A 22,125-nucleotide genomic window follows, 5' to 3' on the forward strand; every position below is an offset into this window, starting at 1 on the left:
AGTCATCATAGAGTCTTTTTTCATACAACATTACTGCGAAGAGATTTGGAAAAAAAAACACAGTAGAGCAACTATAATTATATACTTATTAAATTCATCATTCATGAGAATTCAATCGTAAAGACCTCTCACTTGTAAGTTAAAAAAGAATACCACTAAGTTGTACTACTAGTGACACCACTTGTGAACTAAAGTTTGATCAACTCTCTTCCTCAAACGAGACTGATTTAGAGGAATCAACTATCTAACTGAATCAATAATATGAAATCGTTTAGTCATTAAATTGTATAAAAATATATGATCGGATCGGTAAAAGTATTATCTATTTGTTGCAGTTGATTGACTAAATGACCATTGTTTTAATTTATTTTTTTTGCAAAAATGATCTTTACATAATGATTTACAATATTAATGGATCTGATCAAAATCATGAAGTTATGTGAATTGGTCACGAAACATTTTGATGAGGAATTCTCCCTCATTATTGAGTAGCCAACAATTGTTCTTTTTCCACTATGAATTAACTTGGCTCCTCAATGGATGAGTAGGAGGAGTTCCCCCTCAAGATATTTTATAACATTTTCACATAACTTCATACTTGTGATCAAAACCGTTCATATTATAAATCACTATGTAAATATCATCTTTGCAAAAATTCAATAAAATATGAGATTGTTTAGTCATTGAATTGTATAAAAACAAATGATTGGATTTGAAAACATTACGAATTGTCTATCTGTTTCATACAATCGATGGATTAAGGACGGAGATGATATTTATAGAGTAATTTATAACATAAATAATTTGAATTATAAACATAAAAATCTGTGAATCGATCACAAAGTATCTTGAGGAGAAACTCCTCATTTATTTGAAGGAGCCAAGCATTCCTCTTTGCACTAACCAAAAGCTCTTACATATTACATATAAGTTGCTAATTACATTTTAGCTAACAAACAAGAGGAACAGTTCATCTCTTTTCAAAGCAACAAGTAAGCAGTCCTCTTCCAATCCTCCACCGATCTCTATATATTAGAAATCAATGGGTTGGGATGAGCTGTCCTGCTAGTGCATTAGATGCTTTTATCTGCATGCTTACGTGCGCCGTCTAGCTGCTTGCCGCTTGCTTCCCTGCTCTCGACTGGGAGAAACTTGACTCACCCTCCCACTCCCTCCCTCCCTCCTATATCAGTAATTTACCATTTCATAACATATTCTGGTCTGACCCTGAAATTCTGCAGAATGGTAAAAGAAATATATGAGTGGAAAACTCTGATATTTATCTTGTTTATGAATGTGGGCACCTCTATTATTGTTAAAAGGGCCGCTGGAGGACTCTTGAGAAGACCAAGTTGCCCCTAGAACAGTGTTGGTTGGGTGGGTGACTTTGGGTTTTCAAAGCACAGAAAAAAAAGAATAGGAAAATTAAGGAGAATGTTTATAGAGAGAGAGAGAGAGAGAGAGAGAGAGAGACTGTTGGATGTAAAACCAAAAAAATATGAACAAAATTACTGGGGACGAGGAGGGGTTCAGGCAGGCATAAATGTGGGTGTAAAAAAGAGAGGTGGATTCCTATCATTCCTTTTACCAGACCCCACGAGTGGAGGGCGGAGGGGTCTTCTCTTTCTCTTTCTCTTGTCTTACTTCCTTCCTCATAGCTAGTAGCTCCACCACAAAGGACCCTCACCTGCTTGACCTAATTTCTCTCTCTTAGATATTTCTCTCTCTAAAGAGTAAGTGCTACTTCTGGTGCTGCGCAGGGGAAGGACAAGAGTTAATCATAGACCAAGAAAGTAAGAACCCCACAAACTCACTCTTAGTTGGTCTTAGCTTGGTCCAACTCCAATCCAAACCCTGCCATATTTTTAAAGAGATTCTCACTCCACCTCACCCCCTCTCTCTCTCTCTCTAAAGTCCAAAGTCCAACCCAGCTCAAGAGAGAGAAAGACGAGAGAGAAGAAAAAGAAAATTACTATTGTGGATGACTGATGAGTGAGAGAGAGACGAAGTGGATCAAGATCAATCAGCCAACAGCAACTTAAAACCCAAGAAACAAAAAAACACATAAAAATAAAGATATCATCTCTCTCTTCCTCCAAGTCCAAACCCTTCCCTACCAAATGGACTTATCAAATTTCCAACCCAACAACAACAAGAAGCAGCAGCAGCAGCAGCAGCAAAACAGCAACACTTCCACTTCCACTTCTAACAACACCACAAGTCTCCACCACCACCATCTTCTTCCTCATCTTCAACAAAAATTCCAACACCACCACCAACAACAACACCCCTCCTCCTCTTCCTCTTATTCTTCTTCTTCTTCTTCCCACTTTGTGGGCCCCTTTGATGGCATCAGATCTTCTTCAGGAGGAGGGGGAGGAGGAGGAGGACATCCTTCCATGGGCTCCATCTCAATTCAAGCTGGCCTCACCACCACTTCCCATTCTACCCCACCACCACCAACAACTTCTGCTCCTTCCTCCTCATCTTTCTCCTCTTCCTCCTCCACCTCCTCCCCCTCCTCCACTTCCACCTCCACCGCCCCTCCCCAACTAGTCGACGCCTCCCTCGCCATCGCCACCAGATCCGATCCCCACCCACCCACCAGACCCGGCTCCCTTCTCGACTCCGCCAAAAATAACCAAATTCAACAGCAACTGACCATTTCACCCGCCACCACTCCGCCTCCAGCAGCAGCAGCAACAACGACTCCAGTGGCCAAACGATCCACCAAGGACCGACACACAAAAGTTGAAGGCAGAGGCCGACGCATACGAATGCCGGCAACCTGCGCGGCCAGAGTCTTCCAGTTGACCAGAGAACTGGGACATAAGTCTGACGGCGAGACCATCGAGTGGCTCCTCCAGCAAGCTGAGCCTTCCATCATCGCCACTACCGGAACAGGCACCATCCCAGCCAATTTCTCAACCTTGAACATATCCCTGCGCAGCAGTGGGTCAAGTCTCTCTGCTCCGCCTTCCAAGTCCGCCCCTCACTCCTTTCACGGCGCCTTGGCTCTCACCCACCGCCCTCACTACGACGAGGGTTTTGCCCATTCGGGTCTGTTGGGGTTTCATCAACAACCTCAACAGCAGCAGCAGCAGCATCCACAGCATCATCATCAGCCGCATCAGTCTCCTCTCATGACAGCAGATGAAATTGCAGAAGCGCTTCCAAGTGGCGGCGGAGACAGTGGCGGAGGCGGCGGTGGAGAATCGACTGAGAATTATATGAGAAAACGCTTTAGAGAAGATTTGTTCAAGGATGACAATCAAGAGCGAGGAGAAAGCGGCAGCGGTGGTGGAGTAGGATCGCCGTCCAGGAACAAGGCATTTAAGGGTGGGAGTAGTTGTGGGTTACAATTGCCAAAACAGCAGCAGCAGGGAGAGGAGCTAGGATCTTATTCTTCCGGGGTTTTGAGGCCTTCAAACATCTTACCCGCCACTGCGATGTGGGCAGTGGCACCAGCCCCAACAAGCGGTGCTGGCAGCACATTCTGGATGCTGCCAGTAACTGCTGGTTCGGCTGTACCTTCTATGGCCACCGGAACATCTGGGGCAGGTCCTTCAGAAGCAACCCAAATGTGGACATTCCCGTCCGCAACCGCCAGTCACGTAAGCACATTGCAAGCGCCATTACATTTCATGCCGAGGTTCAATCTTCCGGGCAGTCTTGAATTCCAGCAAGCCGGCAGCCGAGGGAGTCCCCTCCAGTTGGGCTCCATGCTAATGCAGCAACAACCGTCTCAGCATCTCGGCCTCGGAGTTTCCGAGTCGAATTTAGGCATGCTGGCAGCGCTTAATGCTTACTCTAGAGGAGGTTTAAATATGAATTCCGATCACCAGCAGAATCATCAGCATCCGTTGGATCATCATCAACAACAACACCACCAGCATCAAACTACGGATAGTGGAGATGAAGGCCCAAACAGTTCTCAATGACATGAATAATATATGGTCAGTTTTTTATTTTTATTTTTATTTTTGTGTAATTTACATGATGGCATTGGCATGCAGCTTGGTTATTGCAGTCCTCCTTCCAATTTTTCATTTAATTAATTAATATTAATTAGAGGATGAGCAGGAACACTAGAGATTTGTTGGGTTTGTGTTTTTGCAGATTTGGAAGTTGAATTTGTAATGAGATGAGTGCATGGATTTGTATTGAACCATGAGAGAAGTTAGAGAGGTACATGAAAAGATAGGTTTCATTTAAGCGGGTGCTAGATATCATACCGTTTAGTTTCGTAACTATAAAACAAAAGATTGCAGGAAAAAGAGGAAGGGAGGGATAATGATATATATTATTGCTTTACTTTTCTTTTCTGTGTATTATAATCACACACGGAGTGCTCTTTATATAGAGCCACATCCATGACAAACCAAAAAGTGAAATGTTGAAAACTTCACATGATAACAATCATACTACTGTGGCATTTTTGAAAACTTCATATAATAACAAATACACTACTGTGGGCATTCATTATCATAATTTTACAACACTCCCCCTTAGATGCCCACATTTCAACATTAGTTGCCTAGTTAAAACTTTGCTCGGAAAAACCCAGTGGGAAAAGCTGTAGCGAAAGAAAAAGAGTACAACTTTGCTTGGATTGTTGATATAGTGTTAAGTATGCTTATGTTGCCTCGTTATATAGGAAAAACCTAGTGGGAAAAATCCTAGTCGAAGGAAAACGAGTTCAACATGTACGTATCATGGATGCTCCCCTTAATATGTATCTCCCCCTGATTTCGCGTTCTTCAAGTTTAACTGATTGGTAAGTCGACGTAATCCGATACCATGCACTAGCGTCTGAAACGTGCACTTTGGTAGAGATGTGGTAAATAGGTTTGCCAAATTTTCATTGGAACAGATTTGTCTGACTTCAATAACTTTAGCCTTCGGAAGCTCATGTGCACTAAAAAACTTTGGAAATATGTGTTTAGTTATTTCGCCCTTGATGAATCATTCCTTCATTTAGGCAACATAGGCTGCATTATCTTCATGAATGATAGTTGGAGTGTCTGTCTTTGAAGGTAGACCACATGAATTCTGGATATGATGGATCATTTATCTTAACCAAGAACATTCACGACTTGCTTCATGTAAAGCAAGTATTTCAAAATGATTGGAAGATGTAGCAACTAATGTTTTCTTTGTTAAGCACCATGAAATTGTTGTATCTCCATTAGTGAACACATATACAGTTTGTGAGCAGGCTTTATGTGGACCAAAGAGAAAACCAACATCTCTATATCCAACAAGGATCTGGTCATTTGTGGATTTCTCTAAGTAGAAGAGACCCATGTCTGTTGTCTCACGAAGGTATCGTAAAACATATTTGACTCCTTTCCAGTGACGAATTGTTGGAGCAGAGTTATACCTTGCTAACAAGTTGACTGAAAAAGCTATATCTGGTTTAGTACATTGTGCTGAATACAATAAAGCACATATTGTACTCATATATGATACTTCTGGACCAAAGACCATTTCATCATTTTCTTTTGGACGGAATGGATATTTCTTAATGTACAGAGAACGAACGACCATTGGCGTGCTGAGTGGATAAGCCTTGTCCATGCCAAATCGCTTCAGGATTTTTTCAATGTAAGCTGATTGAAAGACCAAAATTCCATTAGCACAATGTTCGATTTGCAGGCCGAGACATTATTTTGTTTTCCATGGTCTTTCATTTCAAATTTTTCTTTTCAGATATTTAGCAGTTTTATAGAGCTCTTCAAGGGTTCCAACTAAGTTCATATCATCAACATATACTGCTACTATACCAAATCCAGAATTTGATTTCTTAATGAACATATAAGGGCAAATGACACTGTTGGTATATCCTTCTTTGATCAAATATTCATTGAGATGATTATACCATATTCGTCCAGATTGTTTCAGCCCATATAATGATCGCCTTAATTTGATTAAGAGCATACCTCGTGGTTTGTTAGTCGTTTAAGGCAACTTAAGTCATTATGGGACCTTCATATATATGTCAGTATTTAATTCTCTATATAGATATGCGGTGATGACATCCATACGTCGCATGTTAAGTTTTTCTGAAACCACCAAACTTATTAAGTAACAGAATGTAATTGCATCCATTACAGGAAAGTATGTCTCCTCATAATCAATTCTAGGTCTTTGTGAAAAACCTTGTGCAACGAGTCGTGCTTTATATCTTGCAATCTCGTTTATCTCATTGTGCTTTCTTGTGAATACCCATTTGTAACCCCCAGGGTTTACACCAGGCGGGGTTTGGACTACAGGTCCAAAAGCACTTCGCCTTTCTAAGGAATTTAATTATGCATGAATTGCATTTTTCCACTTAGGCCAATCTTATCTCTGTTTGCATTCATCAACACAACTGGGCTCAATATCATCGCTTAATATGATTTTAGTGGCTATTACGAATGCAAACATGTTGTCGATGATTATTTTATTTCGATCCCACAATTCATTAGTACATGCATAATTTATGGAGATTTCTTTGCTTTCATGTACTTCTGTCTCTTCAGGGACATGCGTCTCATCAATGACATTTTGTTTTTAAGAATCATGAAATGTGGATTTGTCATTCTTTTTCTTTTCCTGAATGATTTCATTTGGATTCATTTGTGTCCTTATCTTTCTTTTTCGAGGGGCTGAATCTTTTGAACTTGTGGGTCTACCACGCTTCAGGAGTGCACAATTCTTGTAGGCGCATTTACAACTGGTATATGTGATTTTGTCACTTTCGTAGCATCATTAAATGCATCTGGCATTTGATTAGCAATACTTTAAAGATGAACAATCATTTTCACTTCATTTTCACATTGAGTGCTTCGTGGGTCAAAATGAGATAAGGTGGGTACAATCATGTCAGCTCTTGTCGTTCTTCTGGAATGGTATTTTCTCCCCCTAACAATAGGAAGACAGTCTCATCAAAGTGACAATCCACAAAACGAGCTGTAAACATATCACCAGTCAAGGGTTCCAAATATCTAATGATAGATGGTGAATCAAAACCACATAAATTCCCAATCTGCGCTAAGGTCCCATTTTAGTGCGTTGTGATGGTACAATAGGCACATAAACAGCACAACCAAAAACTCATAAATGTGAAATGTTTGGTTGATGCCTAAATACGAGTTGTACTGGGGAGTATTGATGATTGGCTATAGGTCTCAATCGAACCAATCATGCAGCATGTAAGATGGCATGTCCCCATGCAGAAACTGGCAATTTTGTTTTAATGAGCAGAGTGTGAGCTATTAATTGAAACATCTTATAAATGCTTTTGCTAAACCATTTTGAGTATGGACATGAGGAATAGGTGTTAAACATCAATGCCTTGTGTTATGCAGTAATTATCAAAGGTTTGAGACGTAAATTCACCAGCGCTATCAAGTCGGATTGACTTAATAGGGTAATCTGGGAACTGTGCTCGCAACTTAATTATCTAAGCAAGAAGTCTGGCAAAAGCAATATTTCGAGTAGACAAGAGGCAAACATGTGACCATCGGGTAGATGCATCAACCAAAACCATAAAGTATCAAAATGGTCCACAAGGTGGTTGAATAGGCCCATAAATATCCTCTTGAATTCTTTGCAAAAAATGATGGGGATTCAGCATCAATCTTTAGTTATGATGGTTTAATTACCAACTTCCCTTGATAACAAGCCTTGAAAGGGTTATCATTTGATATAGCAATGTGTCCGCTCAATAATGGATGTCCATTAGAGTTGATAATGATTCTACGCATCATGCTAGATCCTGGATGACCCAGACGGTCATGCCAAAGCATGTAAATTTTTGGATCAATGAACTTCTGGTTCATGACAGTTTATGCTTCAATTGTCTTTATGTATGTATAGTATAATTCACTCGATAAACCACACAACTTCTCCAATATACGCTTAAGGGTATCATTAGAGGTAATGCATATATATTCCACATTTTTTGCACTTTTCGTTTCAATGTGGTATCCATTTAAATGTATGTCTTTAAAACTCAACAAATTTCAAGTAGATCGAGTAACATACAACGCATTTTGTATGGACAATATTGTTCCATTTGGTAACATGATATGGGCCTTTCCTGAGCCTTTAATTATATCTGATTGGCCTGATATTGTTGTTACCTTTACTTTTGTAAGCATCAAGTTTGAGAAATATTTTTGATCTTGAATTATTGTATGTGTGGTTGTGTTGTCTGCAAGACAAATATCTTAAGGCTAAATAGCCAAAATGGTCCCTGAGATTTGCATAACTCATCACTTTGGTCCCTAACATTTCAAATCAATCAAAGTGGTCCCTGAGATTGTCCACCATCCATCATTTTGGTCATTCCGTTAAAAACTCCGTTAAGTGTCCTTGAGCTCTTAGCCGGAAGTTTGAGCAATTTTCAAAGCTTCGTAACTCAATCATTTCTTAACCAAATTCGACCCATAATATATCAAAATAAAGATAGGAAAGTGTAGAATAATATTATACCTATTTAGAAGCCCAATGGGTACCAGAGATGGCCAGAAAATAGCCTCAAAGTTGACTGGTTCGAGAGAAAGCTGGAAAACTCGCCGGAAACTGGGTAAACTTTAAACGTTCATAACTTCTTCAATACTCAACAAAATCAAGTGATTCAAAAACAAAAATCATACTTCTCGATGAGACGTAGAGAATGGTACCTTTTTCGATATCTAACTCACCGTGGTTTGGCCATAAAACTACTCGAAAGTGGCCGTGTATAGACTTTTGAGTCGTTTTCCGGCCAAACCACAGCAAGTTAGCCATCTAATTGAAACAATATAGGATATGGTGGGCGATTGTATTGCACCACTCAAGCAACAGGAAAATTTAAATCGGTAGAGCAGGATGGGCGATTATACCGCCATCTAAAATTGCAGTAAAATTAAATCTGCAGTTCAAGATGGGCGATTGTACCACATCATCTTTGATTGCAGTAAAATTAACATAAATAAACACTGGGTTAGTAGTCAGGAGCTACACCAAACAAGAAATAAAAAAAATATAAGTAATTGTTATATTGAGAACTAGGAGCATGCATGGTGCTAACAGATCTTGGCAAGCGTACATCAAACAGGTGAGGCAGAGGAGGAAAAAGAACAGTAAAATCCTTGGAGGAAGCATTTTTCGGCGAAGGGTAATGAGAATTGGTTAACATTAGTGAGTCGTGCTGATAAATTGTTATAAATAGGAAAAAGTTAGAGAGATAACCTTTACTAGGGACAAGAGACAAGCTGGTGCTAGATATCACACTGTTTAGTTTCGTAACTATAAAACAAAAGATTGCAGGAAAAAGAGGAAGGGAAGGATAGTGATATTATTGCTTTATTTATTTTCTTTTCTGTGTATTGTATCACATGCAGAGTGCTCTTTATATAGAGCCACATCCGTGACAAACCAAAAAGTGAAATGTTCAAAACTTTACATAATAACAATCATACTAATGTGGTCTTTTTGAAAACTTCACATAATAACAAATACACTATTGTGGGCATTAATTCTCATAATTTTACAACAGTTGGTTATTTTTTTTGGTCATTTTTGTTTATTTTCTGGAATTCAATTTCTAGAATGGTGTGGAGGAAATCCAAGATTAATATGTAATTGTTGTAAAATTATGAGAATGAATGCCCACAATAGTGTATTTGTTATTATGTGAAGTTTTCAAAAAGGCCACAGTAGTATGATTGTTATTATAGGAATTTTTCAACATTTCACTTTTTGGTTTGTCACGGATGTGGCTCTATATATAGAGTGCTCCGTGTGTGATTACAATACACAACAAAGAAAACAAGTAAAGCAATAATATCAGTATCCCTCCCTTCCTCATTTTCCTGCAATCTTTTGTGTTATAGTTACAAAACTAAGCAGTGTGATATCTAGCACCCGCTTCTCTTCTGTCCCTAGTAAAGGTTACCTCTCTAACTTTTTCCTATTTATAACAATTTATCAACATGACTCTCTAACCTTAACCAGTTCTCATCTCCTTTCGCTAAAAAATGCTTCCTCCAAGGATTTTACTGTTCTTCTTCATCCTCTGCTTTACCTGCTTGATATAGCCTCGTGAAGATGCTAACACCGTGCCTGCTTCTAGTTCTCAATATAACAATTACTTATAATTTTGATTTCTTATTTAGTGTAGCTTTTGAATACTAACCCAGTGTTTATTTATGTTAATTTTACTGCGATCAAAGATGGTGCGGTATAATCGCCCATCTTGAACTACAGATTTAATTTTACTGCAATTTTAGGTGGTGCGGTATAATCGCCCACCCTACTCTACATATTTAATTTTTCCTACTGCTTGAGTGGTGCATTATAATCACACACCCTATGCTATATTATTTCAATGAGAGTGGTGCGGTACAATCGCCCTCCTTATTGATCATGTAAATCTCAAGCCTGAAATTTTGAGTGCTTACCTTTTTGGCTTGAAGATCAAAATGAAAAAGTTGTAAGAACCAAAAGTTCTAACACTACATTCTTCCAGAATACATATTATTGCAAGTTCTTACAAATCTCAATTTTCTTTTAGAAAAGAAACTGGCGAACTTGGCAAAACTTGATTTTGTTGCCCTGGATATTACTGGGAAGAATTACGTTACCTGGGTAGTGGATACCAAGATCCATCTGGAGGCAGGGAATCTTGGAGAAACCATCAAGGAGGAAAACAATGCATCCTCTCAAGATTGGGCAAATGCCATGATCTTTATCCATCGCCACCTTGATGAAGGGCTGAAGAGCGAGTACCTAACGGTTAAAGATCCATTAGCCATATGGAAGACATTGAGAAATAGATACAATCACCAGAAAATGGTGATTATTCCAAGGCCTTGTTTGGACACATCTAAAGATCCAAGATTTCAAGACGGTAGCTGAGTACAACTTTGCAATGTTCAGAATTAGCTCCCAGATGAGGCTTTGTGGGGAGACTATCACTGAGAAAGATATGCTAGAAAAGACTTTCAGCACCTATCATGCCTTCAACGTGCTCCTGCAACAGCAGTATAGAGAGCGAGGATTTACTAGTACAACTAGCTAATATTGGTGCTCCTTGTGGCTAAACAAAAAAAATGAGTTTTTGATGAAAAATTATCAGTCTCGACCTACTGGATCGGGGTCATTCCCAAAAGTGAATGATGTTTCCCTTAAAATGAATACCACATCCTATTGTGGCAATAATTACAAACGAGGACGTGGCCACAGGCAAGGCTGATGGAACGAGAAAGGTAAGAATCATGGTGTCCAATTTCACAACCAGGGTGCAAGACATAATTTAGGCCCGATCTTCAAAAATGTATATCGCCACAAAGGTAAAGCTCATATGAATAAAACTCTTAAAAATCCTAAAGGAGCTTGCCATAGGTGTGGTGGCATTTGGCACTTTGCACGTACCTGTCGTGCCCCAAAACATATGGTGGACTTGTATCATGTCTCCCTCAAGGAAAAGGGTGTCGAAACCAATTTTCTCAATCAGGCTAAACCAATGGATATACTTGATCCATTGTTTGATTTATTAGGGCAATTGAACACAACCCAATTGGATGTCTCAAATTTCATTGTGGAAAGAGGGAATGAACTGTATCGGTCCAATTAAATCATTTCTGTTTGATGTACTCTTATTATCTGAATTTGTAGTTTAAAGCTCGCATTTTCTTTCAATAAAATTATTAAGAATAAATTAGTTTTAACTATGATTCCCTTACTCAGAGAGCATAGATAAAAACAATGGTTATTTTGAAAACAAGAGTAATGGTGGAGATATTTGTCATGCATATAGCACAACCACATATGCAATACTTCAAGATCGAAAATATTTCTCAAGTTTGATGCTTACACAAGTAAAGGTAACAACAATATCAAGCCAACAACAACAACAACAACAAAGCCTTTTCCCACTAAGTGGGGTCGGCTATATGAATCCTAGAACGCCATTGTGCTCGGTTTTGTATCATGTCCTCCGTTAGATCCAAGTACTCTAAGTCTTTTCTTAGAGTCTCTTCCAAAGTTTTCCTAGGTCTTCCTCTACCCCTTCGGCCCTGAACCTCTGTCCCGTAGTCACATCTTCGAACCGGAGCGTCAGTCGGCCTTCTTTGCACATGTCCAAATCATCGGAACCGATTTTCTCTCATCTTTCCTACAATTTCGGCTACTCCTACTTTACCTCGGATATCCTCATTCCCAATCTTATCCTTTCTCGTGTGCCCACACATCCCACGAAGCATCCTCATCTCCGCTACACCCATTTTGTGTACGTGTTGATGCTTCACCACCCAACATTCTGTGCCATACAACATCGCTGGCCTTATTGCCGTCCTATAAAATTTTCCCTTGAGCTTCAGTGGCCTACGACGGTCACACAACACGCCGGATGCACTCTTTCCATCCAGCTCGTATTCTATGGTTGAGATCTCCATCTAATTCTCCGTTCTCTTGCAAGATAGATCCTAGGTAGCAAAAACGGTCGCTTTTTGCGATCTTCGCTAGATTGCTCCGGTCATTAGTGTGGATAAGTATATAAATGGATAGAGATAGGAAAGCAAACACAAGATGTACGTGGTTCACCCAGATTGGCTACGTCCACGGAATAGAAGAGTTCTCATTAATTGTGAAGGGTTTACACAAGTACATAGGTTCAAGCTCTCCTTTAGTGAGTACAAGTGAATGATTTAGTACAAATGACATTAGGAAATATTGTGGGAGAATGATCTCGTAATCACGAAACTTCTAAGTATCGGAGTGTGGTGTCGTCTTGACTTGCCTTATCTGTCTCATAGGTAGATGTGGCATCTTCTCTGGAAGTACTCTTCCTCCATCCAGGGGTGGTATCTTTAACTGGTGGAGATGCACAAGGTAATGTATCAATTTCACTTGAAGCTTACTTGTAGTTTCAGGCTTGGTCAAGCGCGATACAAACCATGTAGTAGGAGTCCCCCAAGTCGCCGAGCTAGGGGGTCTGCTGAAAGAGGTGACAGACAAGGTAAGCAATCAGAGCTCCGACTAATTGTTCACCTTCTCCCCATCTTGCAGCAACATGAAGGATAAAGAGAAGAAAAATGAGAAGAGATGATATGAGATACTTTTGCTTTTGAAGAAGTAACTTTCCACAGGCTTATTCTTGAACTGAGCTGGAGGGTTTTCTGGTTTCCTCCAGAGTATAAGGCCAACTGAAGAATTTGAGGGTCAAAACAAGTCCATCAAATCTAGAGTACGTTCCACCCTGCTGATATGGGATACTTTTGCTTTTGACAGAGTAATGGATGTATCGGCATGTGTGCTGTTACGCTTGTCTCCACATGCTTCCTTGTATCCTTCGCACTTGCCCTATCTGTTCCTCAAGCAGATGCGGAATCTTCCCTGGAAACATAGGATGTTGAAGATGAGTACTCGAGAGCAATGCCAGGTAAGTAATCAGGTAAGGGGTTCCAGGCAGTCAGTTCCTGGCTGGAAGCTTGATTCCAAGTGCTGACTGATTGCTCTCTTTCTCCTTGTCTTGCAGGTAAAAACAAGGCCAAAAGAAAAGACAAGGAAAAAGCATGATATGGGATACTCTTGCTTTTAACCCTGATGATATGAGATATTCTTGCTCTAGTATAGCTTGTTTGCAGAGGTATTATCGGGGGGAAAGAAAGCTGAATATTTCGAAAGGCTTTGTTGGGAGTGCCCTCTCAGATATGATGAAGGGTTGAGCATTTTTGCAGGTCTGCCTGTCCGTTGGGGATGGAGGTCGACATATATAGGAGTCTCCCTAACAACAAGTAGTAATGCTATTCCTTTACCCTGCTTGGTCATAGCACGGTTGTGGGAGCTGCCAGTTTCACATGTTTTAACTTTGTCAGAGCACTTTGAAAAAGTGGTCTGTGGTATCTGGCTCTCGAGATTCGGAGAACGATGCCTCTTCGATTTTTGAGAAAGCAATCATGCTGGGGGTCTGACTCTCGAGATTCGGAGAGCAGTGTCTCTTCGATTTTTGAGGAAGTAATCATGTTGGGAGTCTGGCTCTCGAGATTCGGAGGGCGGTGCCTCTTCGATTTTGGAGCAAGCAATCTTGTTGGGAGTGTTGTCTCGAATGTGAGTAAAGGTTGGGTATGTTTGCTAGTCTACCTTGCCACGAAGCACAAAGGTTGACACACAGGGACTTTTCAATTATCCAGCAATGGTATTGTTCCTTTACCCTCTCTTCGATTTTGAGAAAGTAGTCATGTTGGGAGTCTGGCTCTCGAGATTCGGAGGACAGTGCCTCTTCGATTTTGGAGCAAGCAATCTTGTTGGGAGTGTTTTCTCAAATGTGAGTAAAGGTTGGGCATGTTTGCTAGTCTACCTTGCCACGAAGCACAGAGGTTGACACACAGGGACTTTCCAATTATCCAGCAGTGGTACTGTTCCTTTACCCTTGTGGGTAATAATATGGTAGCTAGACCTTCAAAATTTATGTGTCTAAACTTTGTTAGTGCTGTTTCTTTGCTATTCTTTTACCTTTCTTGGTCAGAGCGATGTAGTGGGAGCTGCAAGCTTCACGTGCTCAACTTTGGCAGAGAACTTTGGCAAAGTTATCTGTGGTACCCATGAGTTATTGTTGCGTGTGGGAAGTGGGTGATTGAACAGTAAGATTCATGTGTTTTCTACTTCACCAGAAGTCTTCGACATAATGCCCATAATTTCTGCAAAGCTGAGTGTGCGTGTGACAGGTGCTGACAAGGCTAGAAAAGTAGGTGCCTCTTCGATTTCTGAGATCGGCCCTCGTGGTCTCTGAGCAGCCCAGCTTTTGAGAAAGCGAGCGCCTCTTCGATTGATTCGGAGAACGATGCCTCATCGATTTTTGAGAAAGCAATCATGCTGGGGGTCTGGCTCTCGAGATTCAGGGAGCAGTGTCTCTTCGATTTTTGAGAAAGTAATCATGTTGGGAGTCTGGCTCTCGAGATTCGGAGGGCGGTGCCTCTTCGATTTCGGAGCAAGCAATCTTGTTGGGAGTGTTTTCTCGAATGTGAGTAAAGGTTGGGCATGTTTGCTAGTCTACCTTGCCACGAAGCACAGAGGTTGACACACAGGGACTTTCCAATTATCCAGCAATGGTACTGTTCCTTTACCCTCTCTTCGATTTTTAAGAAAGTAGTCATGTTGGGAGTCTGGCTCTTTAGATTCGGAGGACGGTGCCTCTTCGATTTTGGAGCAACCAATCTTATTGGGAGTGTTTTCTCGAATGTGAGTAAAGGTTGGGCATGTTTGCTAGTCTACCTTGCCACGAAGCACATAGGTTGACACACAAGGACTTTCCAATTATCCAGCAGTGGTACTGTTCCTTTACCCTTGTGGGTAATAATATGGTAGCTAGACCTTCAAAATTTATGGGTCTAAACTTTGTTAGTGCTGTTTCTTTGCTATTCTTTTACCCTTCTTGGTCAGAGCGATGTAGTGGGAGCTGCAAGCTTCACGTGCTCAACTTTGGCAGAGAACTTTGGCAAAGTTATCTGTGGTACCCATGAGCTATTGTTGCGTGTGGGAAGTGGGTGATTGAACAGTAAGATTCATGTGTTTTCTACTTCCCCAGAAGTGTTTGACAGAATGCCCATAATTTCCGCAAAGCTGAGTGTGCGTGTGACAGGTGCTGACAAGGTTGGAAAAGTAGGTGCCTCTTCGATTTCTGAGATCGCCCTCGTGGTCTCTAGGGAGCCCAGCTTTTGAGAAAGCGAGCGCCTCTTCGATTTCTGAGATCGGCCTTCGTGGTCTTTGAGCAGCCCAACTTTTGAGAAAGCAAACGCCTCTTCGATTTCTGAGATCAAACCTCATGATCTCTAAGCAGCCCAACTTTTAAGAAAGCAAACGCCTCTTCGATTTCTGAGCAGGCGCCTCTTCGATTTCTGAAGCTCCGTCGAGTGCAGATTTTTATAGGGGCTGGCATTAAGTTCCAAAGCACACTTGAATCTCCACCAGTAGAAGCTTCATTCTTGCACTTCTAAGATCTTGATTTGTCCGACCTCTTCTCTCTTCAACACCTTTGAAAATGTCTGGCCCCTCCGACCGTCGTTTTGACTTGAACCTTGTTGAAGAGGCAGCCCCGCCTTCTCCAGACAACATATGGCGCCCATCATTCGTCTCCCCTACTGGTCCTCTTACCGTTGGGGATTCCGTGATGAAGAATGATATGACCGCTGCGGTGGTGGCCAGGAACCTTCTCACTCCCAAAGATAACAGACTACTTTCCAAACGGTCTGATGAGTTAGCTGTTAAGGATTCGCTGGCTCTCAGTGTTCAGTGTGCAGGTTCTGTGTCTAATATGGCCCAACGCCTATTTGCTCGAACCCGCCAAGTTGAATCATTGGCGGCTGAAGTGATGAGTCTCAAACAGGAGATTAGAGGGCTCAAGCATGAGAATAAACAGTTGCACCGGCTCGCACATGACTATGCTACAAACATGAAGAGGAAGCTTGACCAGATGAAGGAAACTGATGGTCAGGTTTTACTTGATCATCAGAGATTTGTGGGTTTGTTCCAAAGACATTTATTGCCATCGTCTTCTGGGGCTGTACCGCGTAATGAAGCTCCAAATGATCAACCTCTGATGCCTCCTCCTTCTAGGGTTCTGTCCAGTACTGAGGCTCCAAATGATCCCCCTCCGGTGCCTTCTCTTTCTGGGGCTCTACCGACTGCTGAGACTTCTCCTAAGCAACCTTTGTGAAGGCTCCCTCTTGTGTGTTTATTTTGACTCATGTATATGTACATATTTGTAACTTATCGGGGATATCAATAAATAAGCTTTCCTTCATTTCAACGTATTGTGTTAAATACACCAAAGCCTTCTTCGCTAAGTTCTTTGAATTTTCTTTTGTTGAAGCTTGTATGTTGAAGCTTTCTGAGTGGAGCATGTAGGTTGGGGTAGTGTTCCCTTAATTTCCCGAGTGAGGAAAACTTCTCGGTTGGAGACTTGGAAAATCCAAGTCACTGAGTGGGATCGGCTATATGAATCTTAGAACGCCATTGTGCTCGATCCTGTGTCATGTCATTCGTTAGATCCAAGTACTCTAAGTCTTTTCTTAGAGTCTCTTCCAAAGTTTGCCTAGGTCTTCCTCTACCCCTTCGGCCCTGAACCTCTGTCCCATAGTCGCATCTTCTAATCGGAGCGTCAGTAGGCCTTCTTTGCACATGTCCAAACCACCGTAACCGATTTTCTCTCATCTTTCCTTCAATTTCGGCTACTCCTACTTTACCCCGGATATCCTCATTCCTAATCTTATCCTTTCTCGTGTGCCCACACATCCAACGAAGCATCCTCATCTCCGCTACACCCATTTTGTGTACGTGTTGATGTTTCACCGCCCAACATTCTGTGCCATACAGCATCGCCGGCCTTATTGCCGTCCTATAAAATTTTCCCTTGAGCTTCAGTGGCATACGGCGGTCACACAACACGCCGGATGCACTCTTCCACTTCATCCATCCAGCTTGTATTCTATGGTTGAGATCTCCATCTAATTCTCCGTTCTTTTGCAAGATAGATCCTAGGTAACGAAAACGGTCGCTCTTTGGTATTTCTTGATCTCCGATCCTCACCCTTAACTCGTTTTGGCCTCCATTTGCACTGAACTTGCACTCCATATATTCTGTCTTTGATCGGCTTAGGCGAAGACCTTTAGATTCCAACACTTCTCTCCAAAGGTTAAGCTTTGCATTTACCCCTTCCTGAGTTTCATCTATCAACACTATATCGTCTGCGAAAAGCATACACCAAGGAATATCATCTTGAATATGTCCTGTTAACTCATCCATTACCAACGCAAAAAGGTAAAGATTTAAGGATGAGCCTTGATGTAATCCTACAGTTATGGGAAAGCTTTCGGTTTGTCCTTCATGAGTTCTTACGGCAGTCTTTGCTCCTTCATACATATCCTTTATAGCTTGGATATATGCTACTCGTACTCCTTTCTTCTCTAAAATCCTCCAAAGAATGTCTCTTGGGACCCTATCATACACTTTTTCCAAATCTATAAAGACCATGTGTAAATCCTTTTTCCCATCTCTATATCTTTCCATCAATCTTCGTAAGAGATAGATTGCCTCCATGGTTGAGCGCCCTGGCATGAACCCGAATTGGTTGTCCGAAACCCGTGTCTCTTGCCTCAATCTATGCTCAATGACTCTCTCCCAGAGCTTCATTGTATGACTCATTAGCTTAATACCCCTATAGTTCATGCAATTTTGTACGTCGCCCTTATTCTTGTAGATAGGCACCAAAGTGCTCGTTCGCCACTCATTTGGCATCTTCTTCGTTTTCAAAATCCTATTGAAAAGGTCAGTGAGCCATGTTATACCTGTCTCTCCCAAAAGTTTCCACACTTCGATTGGTATATCGTATGGGCCTATTGCTTTTTTATGCTTCATCTTCTTCAAAGCTACAACCAAACAACAACAATATCAAGCCAATCAGATATAATTGAAAGCTCAGGAAAGGCCTAGATCATGTTACCAAATGGAACAACATGGACGTACTAAATGCGTTGTACACTACTCGATCTACTCAAAATTTGTTGAGTTTTAAAGATATACGTTTAAATGGATACCACATTGAAATGAAAAGTGCAGAAAATGTGGAATATATATGCATTACCTCTAATGATACCCAGAGGCGTATATTGGAGAAGTTGCGTGGTTTATCGAGTGGATTGTACTATACTTACATAAAGACAATTAAAGCACATACTGTCATGAACCAGAAGTTCATTGATCCAAAAATTTACATGCTTTGGCATGACTGTCTGGGTCATCCAGGATCTACCATGATGCATAGAATCATTACCAAGTCTAATGGACATCAATTATTGAGCAGACACATTGCTATATCAAATGATAACCCTTGAAAGGCTTAATATCAAGGGAAGTTGGTAATTAGACCATCACAACTAATGATTGATGCTGAATCCCCATCATTTTTGCAAAGAATTCAAAGGGATATTTGTCGGCCTATTCAACCACCTTGTAGACCATTTCGATATTTATGGTTTTGGTTGATGCATCTATTTGATGGTCACATGTTTGCCTCTTGTCTACTCGAAATGCTACTTTAGCGAGACTTCTTGCTCAGATAATTAAGTTACAAGCATAGTTCATAGATTACCCTATCACGTCAATTCTCAAACCTTTGATGATTACTGCATGACACAAGGCATTGACATTGAACACTGTTGATGCACAAAATCAGTGAGGACTTTGGTACAACAAAAAGTGTTAAGTTTGTGACCTTCGCTAGATTACTCCAGTCACTAGTGTGGATAAGTATGTAAATGGATAGAGACAGGGAAGCAAACACAAGATGTACGTGGTTCACCCAGATTGGCTACGTTTACAGAGTAGAGGAGTTCTCATTAATTGTGAATGGTTTACACAAGTACATAGGTTCAAGCTCTCCTTTAGTGAGTACAAGTGAATGATTTAGTACAAATGACATTCCAAAAATATTGTGGAAGAATGATTTCCTTTTATAGAAGAGTTTCTAGCTTTGTTCTGACATTGACACGTGTCCTCATCTAATGAGGAGAGTGATGAGTCCTTTTATAGAATAAGGTCTCCTCACTTATTACATATTTGCCCCTTCATTTATTACATAATTACATTTGAGTCCCCCGAGTATTTATACGAGGTCTAAGTACGGAGGCCCTAAATATGGTACAAACAGTAGTCCCCCAAGTCTTTAGTCAAGATAGTCTTTTGGCTAGAGACTTGAAATTCAGTCAATGTGTGGGCCGAAGTAACTAGATGTCGTCTAGAACTGATACTCAATATGAGGCGGTGCTCAATGTGAAATGATGCTCAACTAGAAGTAGCACATGTTGTGAGGCTGCTCGGGTTGTGGCTTATGTTGCCTTGGTTGGCTCGGCTTGTGGCGTTGAAGGTGAGGGAGTCCCTTTTATAGAATAAGGGCTCGCTCCTCAATACATAAATGATGGGCTGAAGTTGGTGCTTACGGCAAGGCCGTTGTTCAGTAGGCGACGATGCTCTCTAATGATGGTGAGGAAGTCCCTTTTATAGAATAAGGGCTCACTCATCAATACATAAGTGATGGGTTAGGAGTGATGCTCGCAGTGAGGCGGTTGCTCAGCTGGCGGCGATGCTCTCTAATGAAGGTGAGGGAGCCCCTTTTATAAAATAAGGGTTCGCTCCTCAATACATAAGTGATGGGCTAAGAGTCTTTCTCTAATGAAGGTGAGGGAATCCCTTTTATAAAATAAGGGTTCGCTCCTCAATACATGAATAATGGGTGCTCTCTAATGAAAGTGAGGGAGTCCCTTTTATAGAATAAGGGTTCGCTCATTAGTACATAAATAATGGGCTAAGTCCCCCAAGTATTTTTCATGAGGCCTAGTTGCGGAAGCCCAATATATGGTACATATTGTAGTCCCCCAAGTCTTCAGTCAATAGAGTCTGTTGGTTGGAGACTTCAAATTCAATCCATGTATAGGCCGAAGTGGCGGTTGTTCGGAGGCGGTCTTTGTATACCATGCCCTGAAGCTTTGTAGGTGAAGCTTTAGAAGTGAAGCCCTTATAGGTGAGGCTTTGAAAGTGAAGCTTTGAAGCTGGAGCTCAGGTGCAAGCAGTTATTGGAAAAAATATTTGAGACGAAGGTTATTCCAAAAAAATTGCTCAGGATCATGCGAATTATGACTCTGTTGAGGACGAAAGGGATTTGGATCAGATCATGGCTGACCGCCGTGCCGCGAAAGTCGAGATCGATACCTGTGACGACATCCACACCTCATGCAAGCTCCCCCATATTCTCCATGACCAAGATACTGACGATGACAACTACCGGCCTTCATGGCCCATCATCTCAAGCTTGCTTGGCTCCCCAAAGTTCTCGGCTCTGTAAATGAAGCTTTCGAAGTTGGAGCTTTCGAAGCTGGAGCTCTGAAATGAAGCTTTCGAAGCTGGAGCTCTGTAAATGAAGCTTTCGTAGCTAGAGCTCTGTAAATGAAGCTTTCGAAGCTAGAGCTATGTAAATGAAACTTTCGAAGCTGAAGCTCTTTAAATGAACCTATGTGCTCTGTGGCAAGGCAGATTGACAAAAATGGCCAACCTTTACTCACATCGAGAAAACACTCCCAATAAGATTACTTGCTAAAAAATCGAAGAGGCACCACTCCCCGAATCTTGAGAGCTAAACTCCCACCAGGATTGCTTTCTTAAAAATCGAAGAGGCACTGCTATCCGACTCTCGAAAGCCAGACTCACAGCAGGATTGCTTTCTCAAAAATCGAAGAGGCACCGCTCTCCAAATCTTGAGAGCTAGACTCCCAACAGGGTTGCTTTCTCAAAAATCGAAGAGGCACCGTTCTTCGAATCTTAAGAGCTATGTCCCCGACAGGATTGCTTGTTCGAAAATTGAAGAAGAACCGTTTTCTGAACTTCGAAAGCCAGATTTCCTTGGATAAAACTTATCTGCAATCTTCACATGCAACATCAGCTTTCCAAATACCACAGACCACTTTTTCAAAGTGCTCTGACAAAGTTAAAACACGTGAATCTTGCAGCTCCCACTACATTACTATGACCGAGAAGGGTAAAGGAACAACGTTACTACTCGCTGTTGGGACAATTCCTATATATGTCAACCTTCATCCTCCACAGCCAGGCAAACCTGCAAATAAATAAAATGCTCAACTTTTCTTCATATCCGAGAGGCACTCTCAGCACAGTCTCTCGAAGTACTCAGCTTATTTTTCCCTGATAATACCTCTGCAAACAAGCCACACCAGAGCCAGAGTATCTCATATCATCAGGATTAAAAGCAAGATTATTCCATATCATGCTTTTTTGTGTCTTTTCCTTTGACCTTGTTCTTACCTGCAAGACATGGAGAAAGAGAGCAATCAGTTAGCATTTGGAATCAAGCTTCCAGTCAGGACTAACTACCTGGAACTCATTGCCTGATTACTTACCTAGCATTGCTCTCGAGTACTCATCTTTAACATCTTATGCTTCCAAAAAAGATACCACATCTGCCTGAGGAACAGATAGGGCAAGTGAGAAGGATACAAGGAATCATGTGGAGACAAGCGCAATAGAACACGTGCCGATTCATCTATTACTTTGTCAACAGAAAAAGTATCCCATATCATCAAGGTT

At 41.2% G+C, this 22,125-nt stretch overlaps 1 protein-coding gene across 4 annotated transcripts; it reads left to right on the forward strand.

Annotated features, from left to right (window-relative positions):
* Positions 1–1,625: 1,625 nt before the first annotated feature.
* Positions 1,626–5,833, forward strand: LOC126602419 (transcription factor TCP8-like). Of its 4 annotated transcripts, none has more exons than XM_050269272.1 (2): positions 1,626–3,956; positions 5,208–5,833. In XM_050269272.1, the coding sequence occupies exon 1, from the start codon at positions 2,121–2,123 to the stop codon at positions 3,939–3,941; it is 1,821 nt and encodes a 606-aa protein (XP_050125229.1). In that variant the 5' UTR covers positions 1,626–2,120; the 3' UTR covers positions 3,942–3,956; positions 5,208–5,833. The 4 variants fall into 4 exon arrangements, with proteins under 4 accessions (XP_050125229.1, XP_050125230.1, XP_050125231.1 ...); XM_050269273.1 differs by having other exon boundaries at positions 5,219–5,833; XM_050269274.1 differs by lacking the exon at positions 5,208–5,833 and adding an exon at positions 4,658–4,949.
* Positions 5,834–22,125: the final 16,292 nt, after the last annotated feature.

Source organism: Malus sylvestris, chromosome 15, assembly GCF_916048215.2.
Source record: "Malus sylvestris chromosome 15, drMalSylv7.2, whole genome shotgun sequence".
Lineage (NCBI taxonomy): Eukaryota > Viridiplantae > Streptophyta > Magnoliopsida > Rosales > Rosaceae > Malus > Malus sylvestris.

Excerpts from the sequence above, each read along its gene's own strand:
- LOC126602419 (XM_050269272.1), top strand. The coding sequence starts at position 2,121 with ATGGACTTATCAAATTTCCAACCCAACAACAACAAGAAGCAGCAGCAG.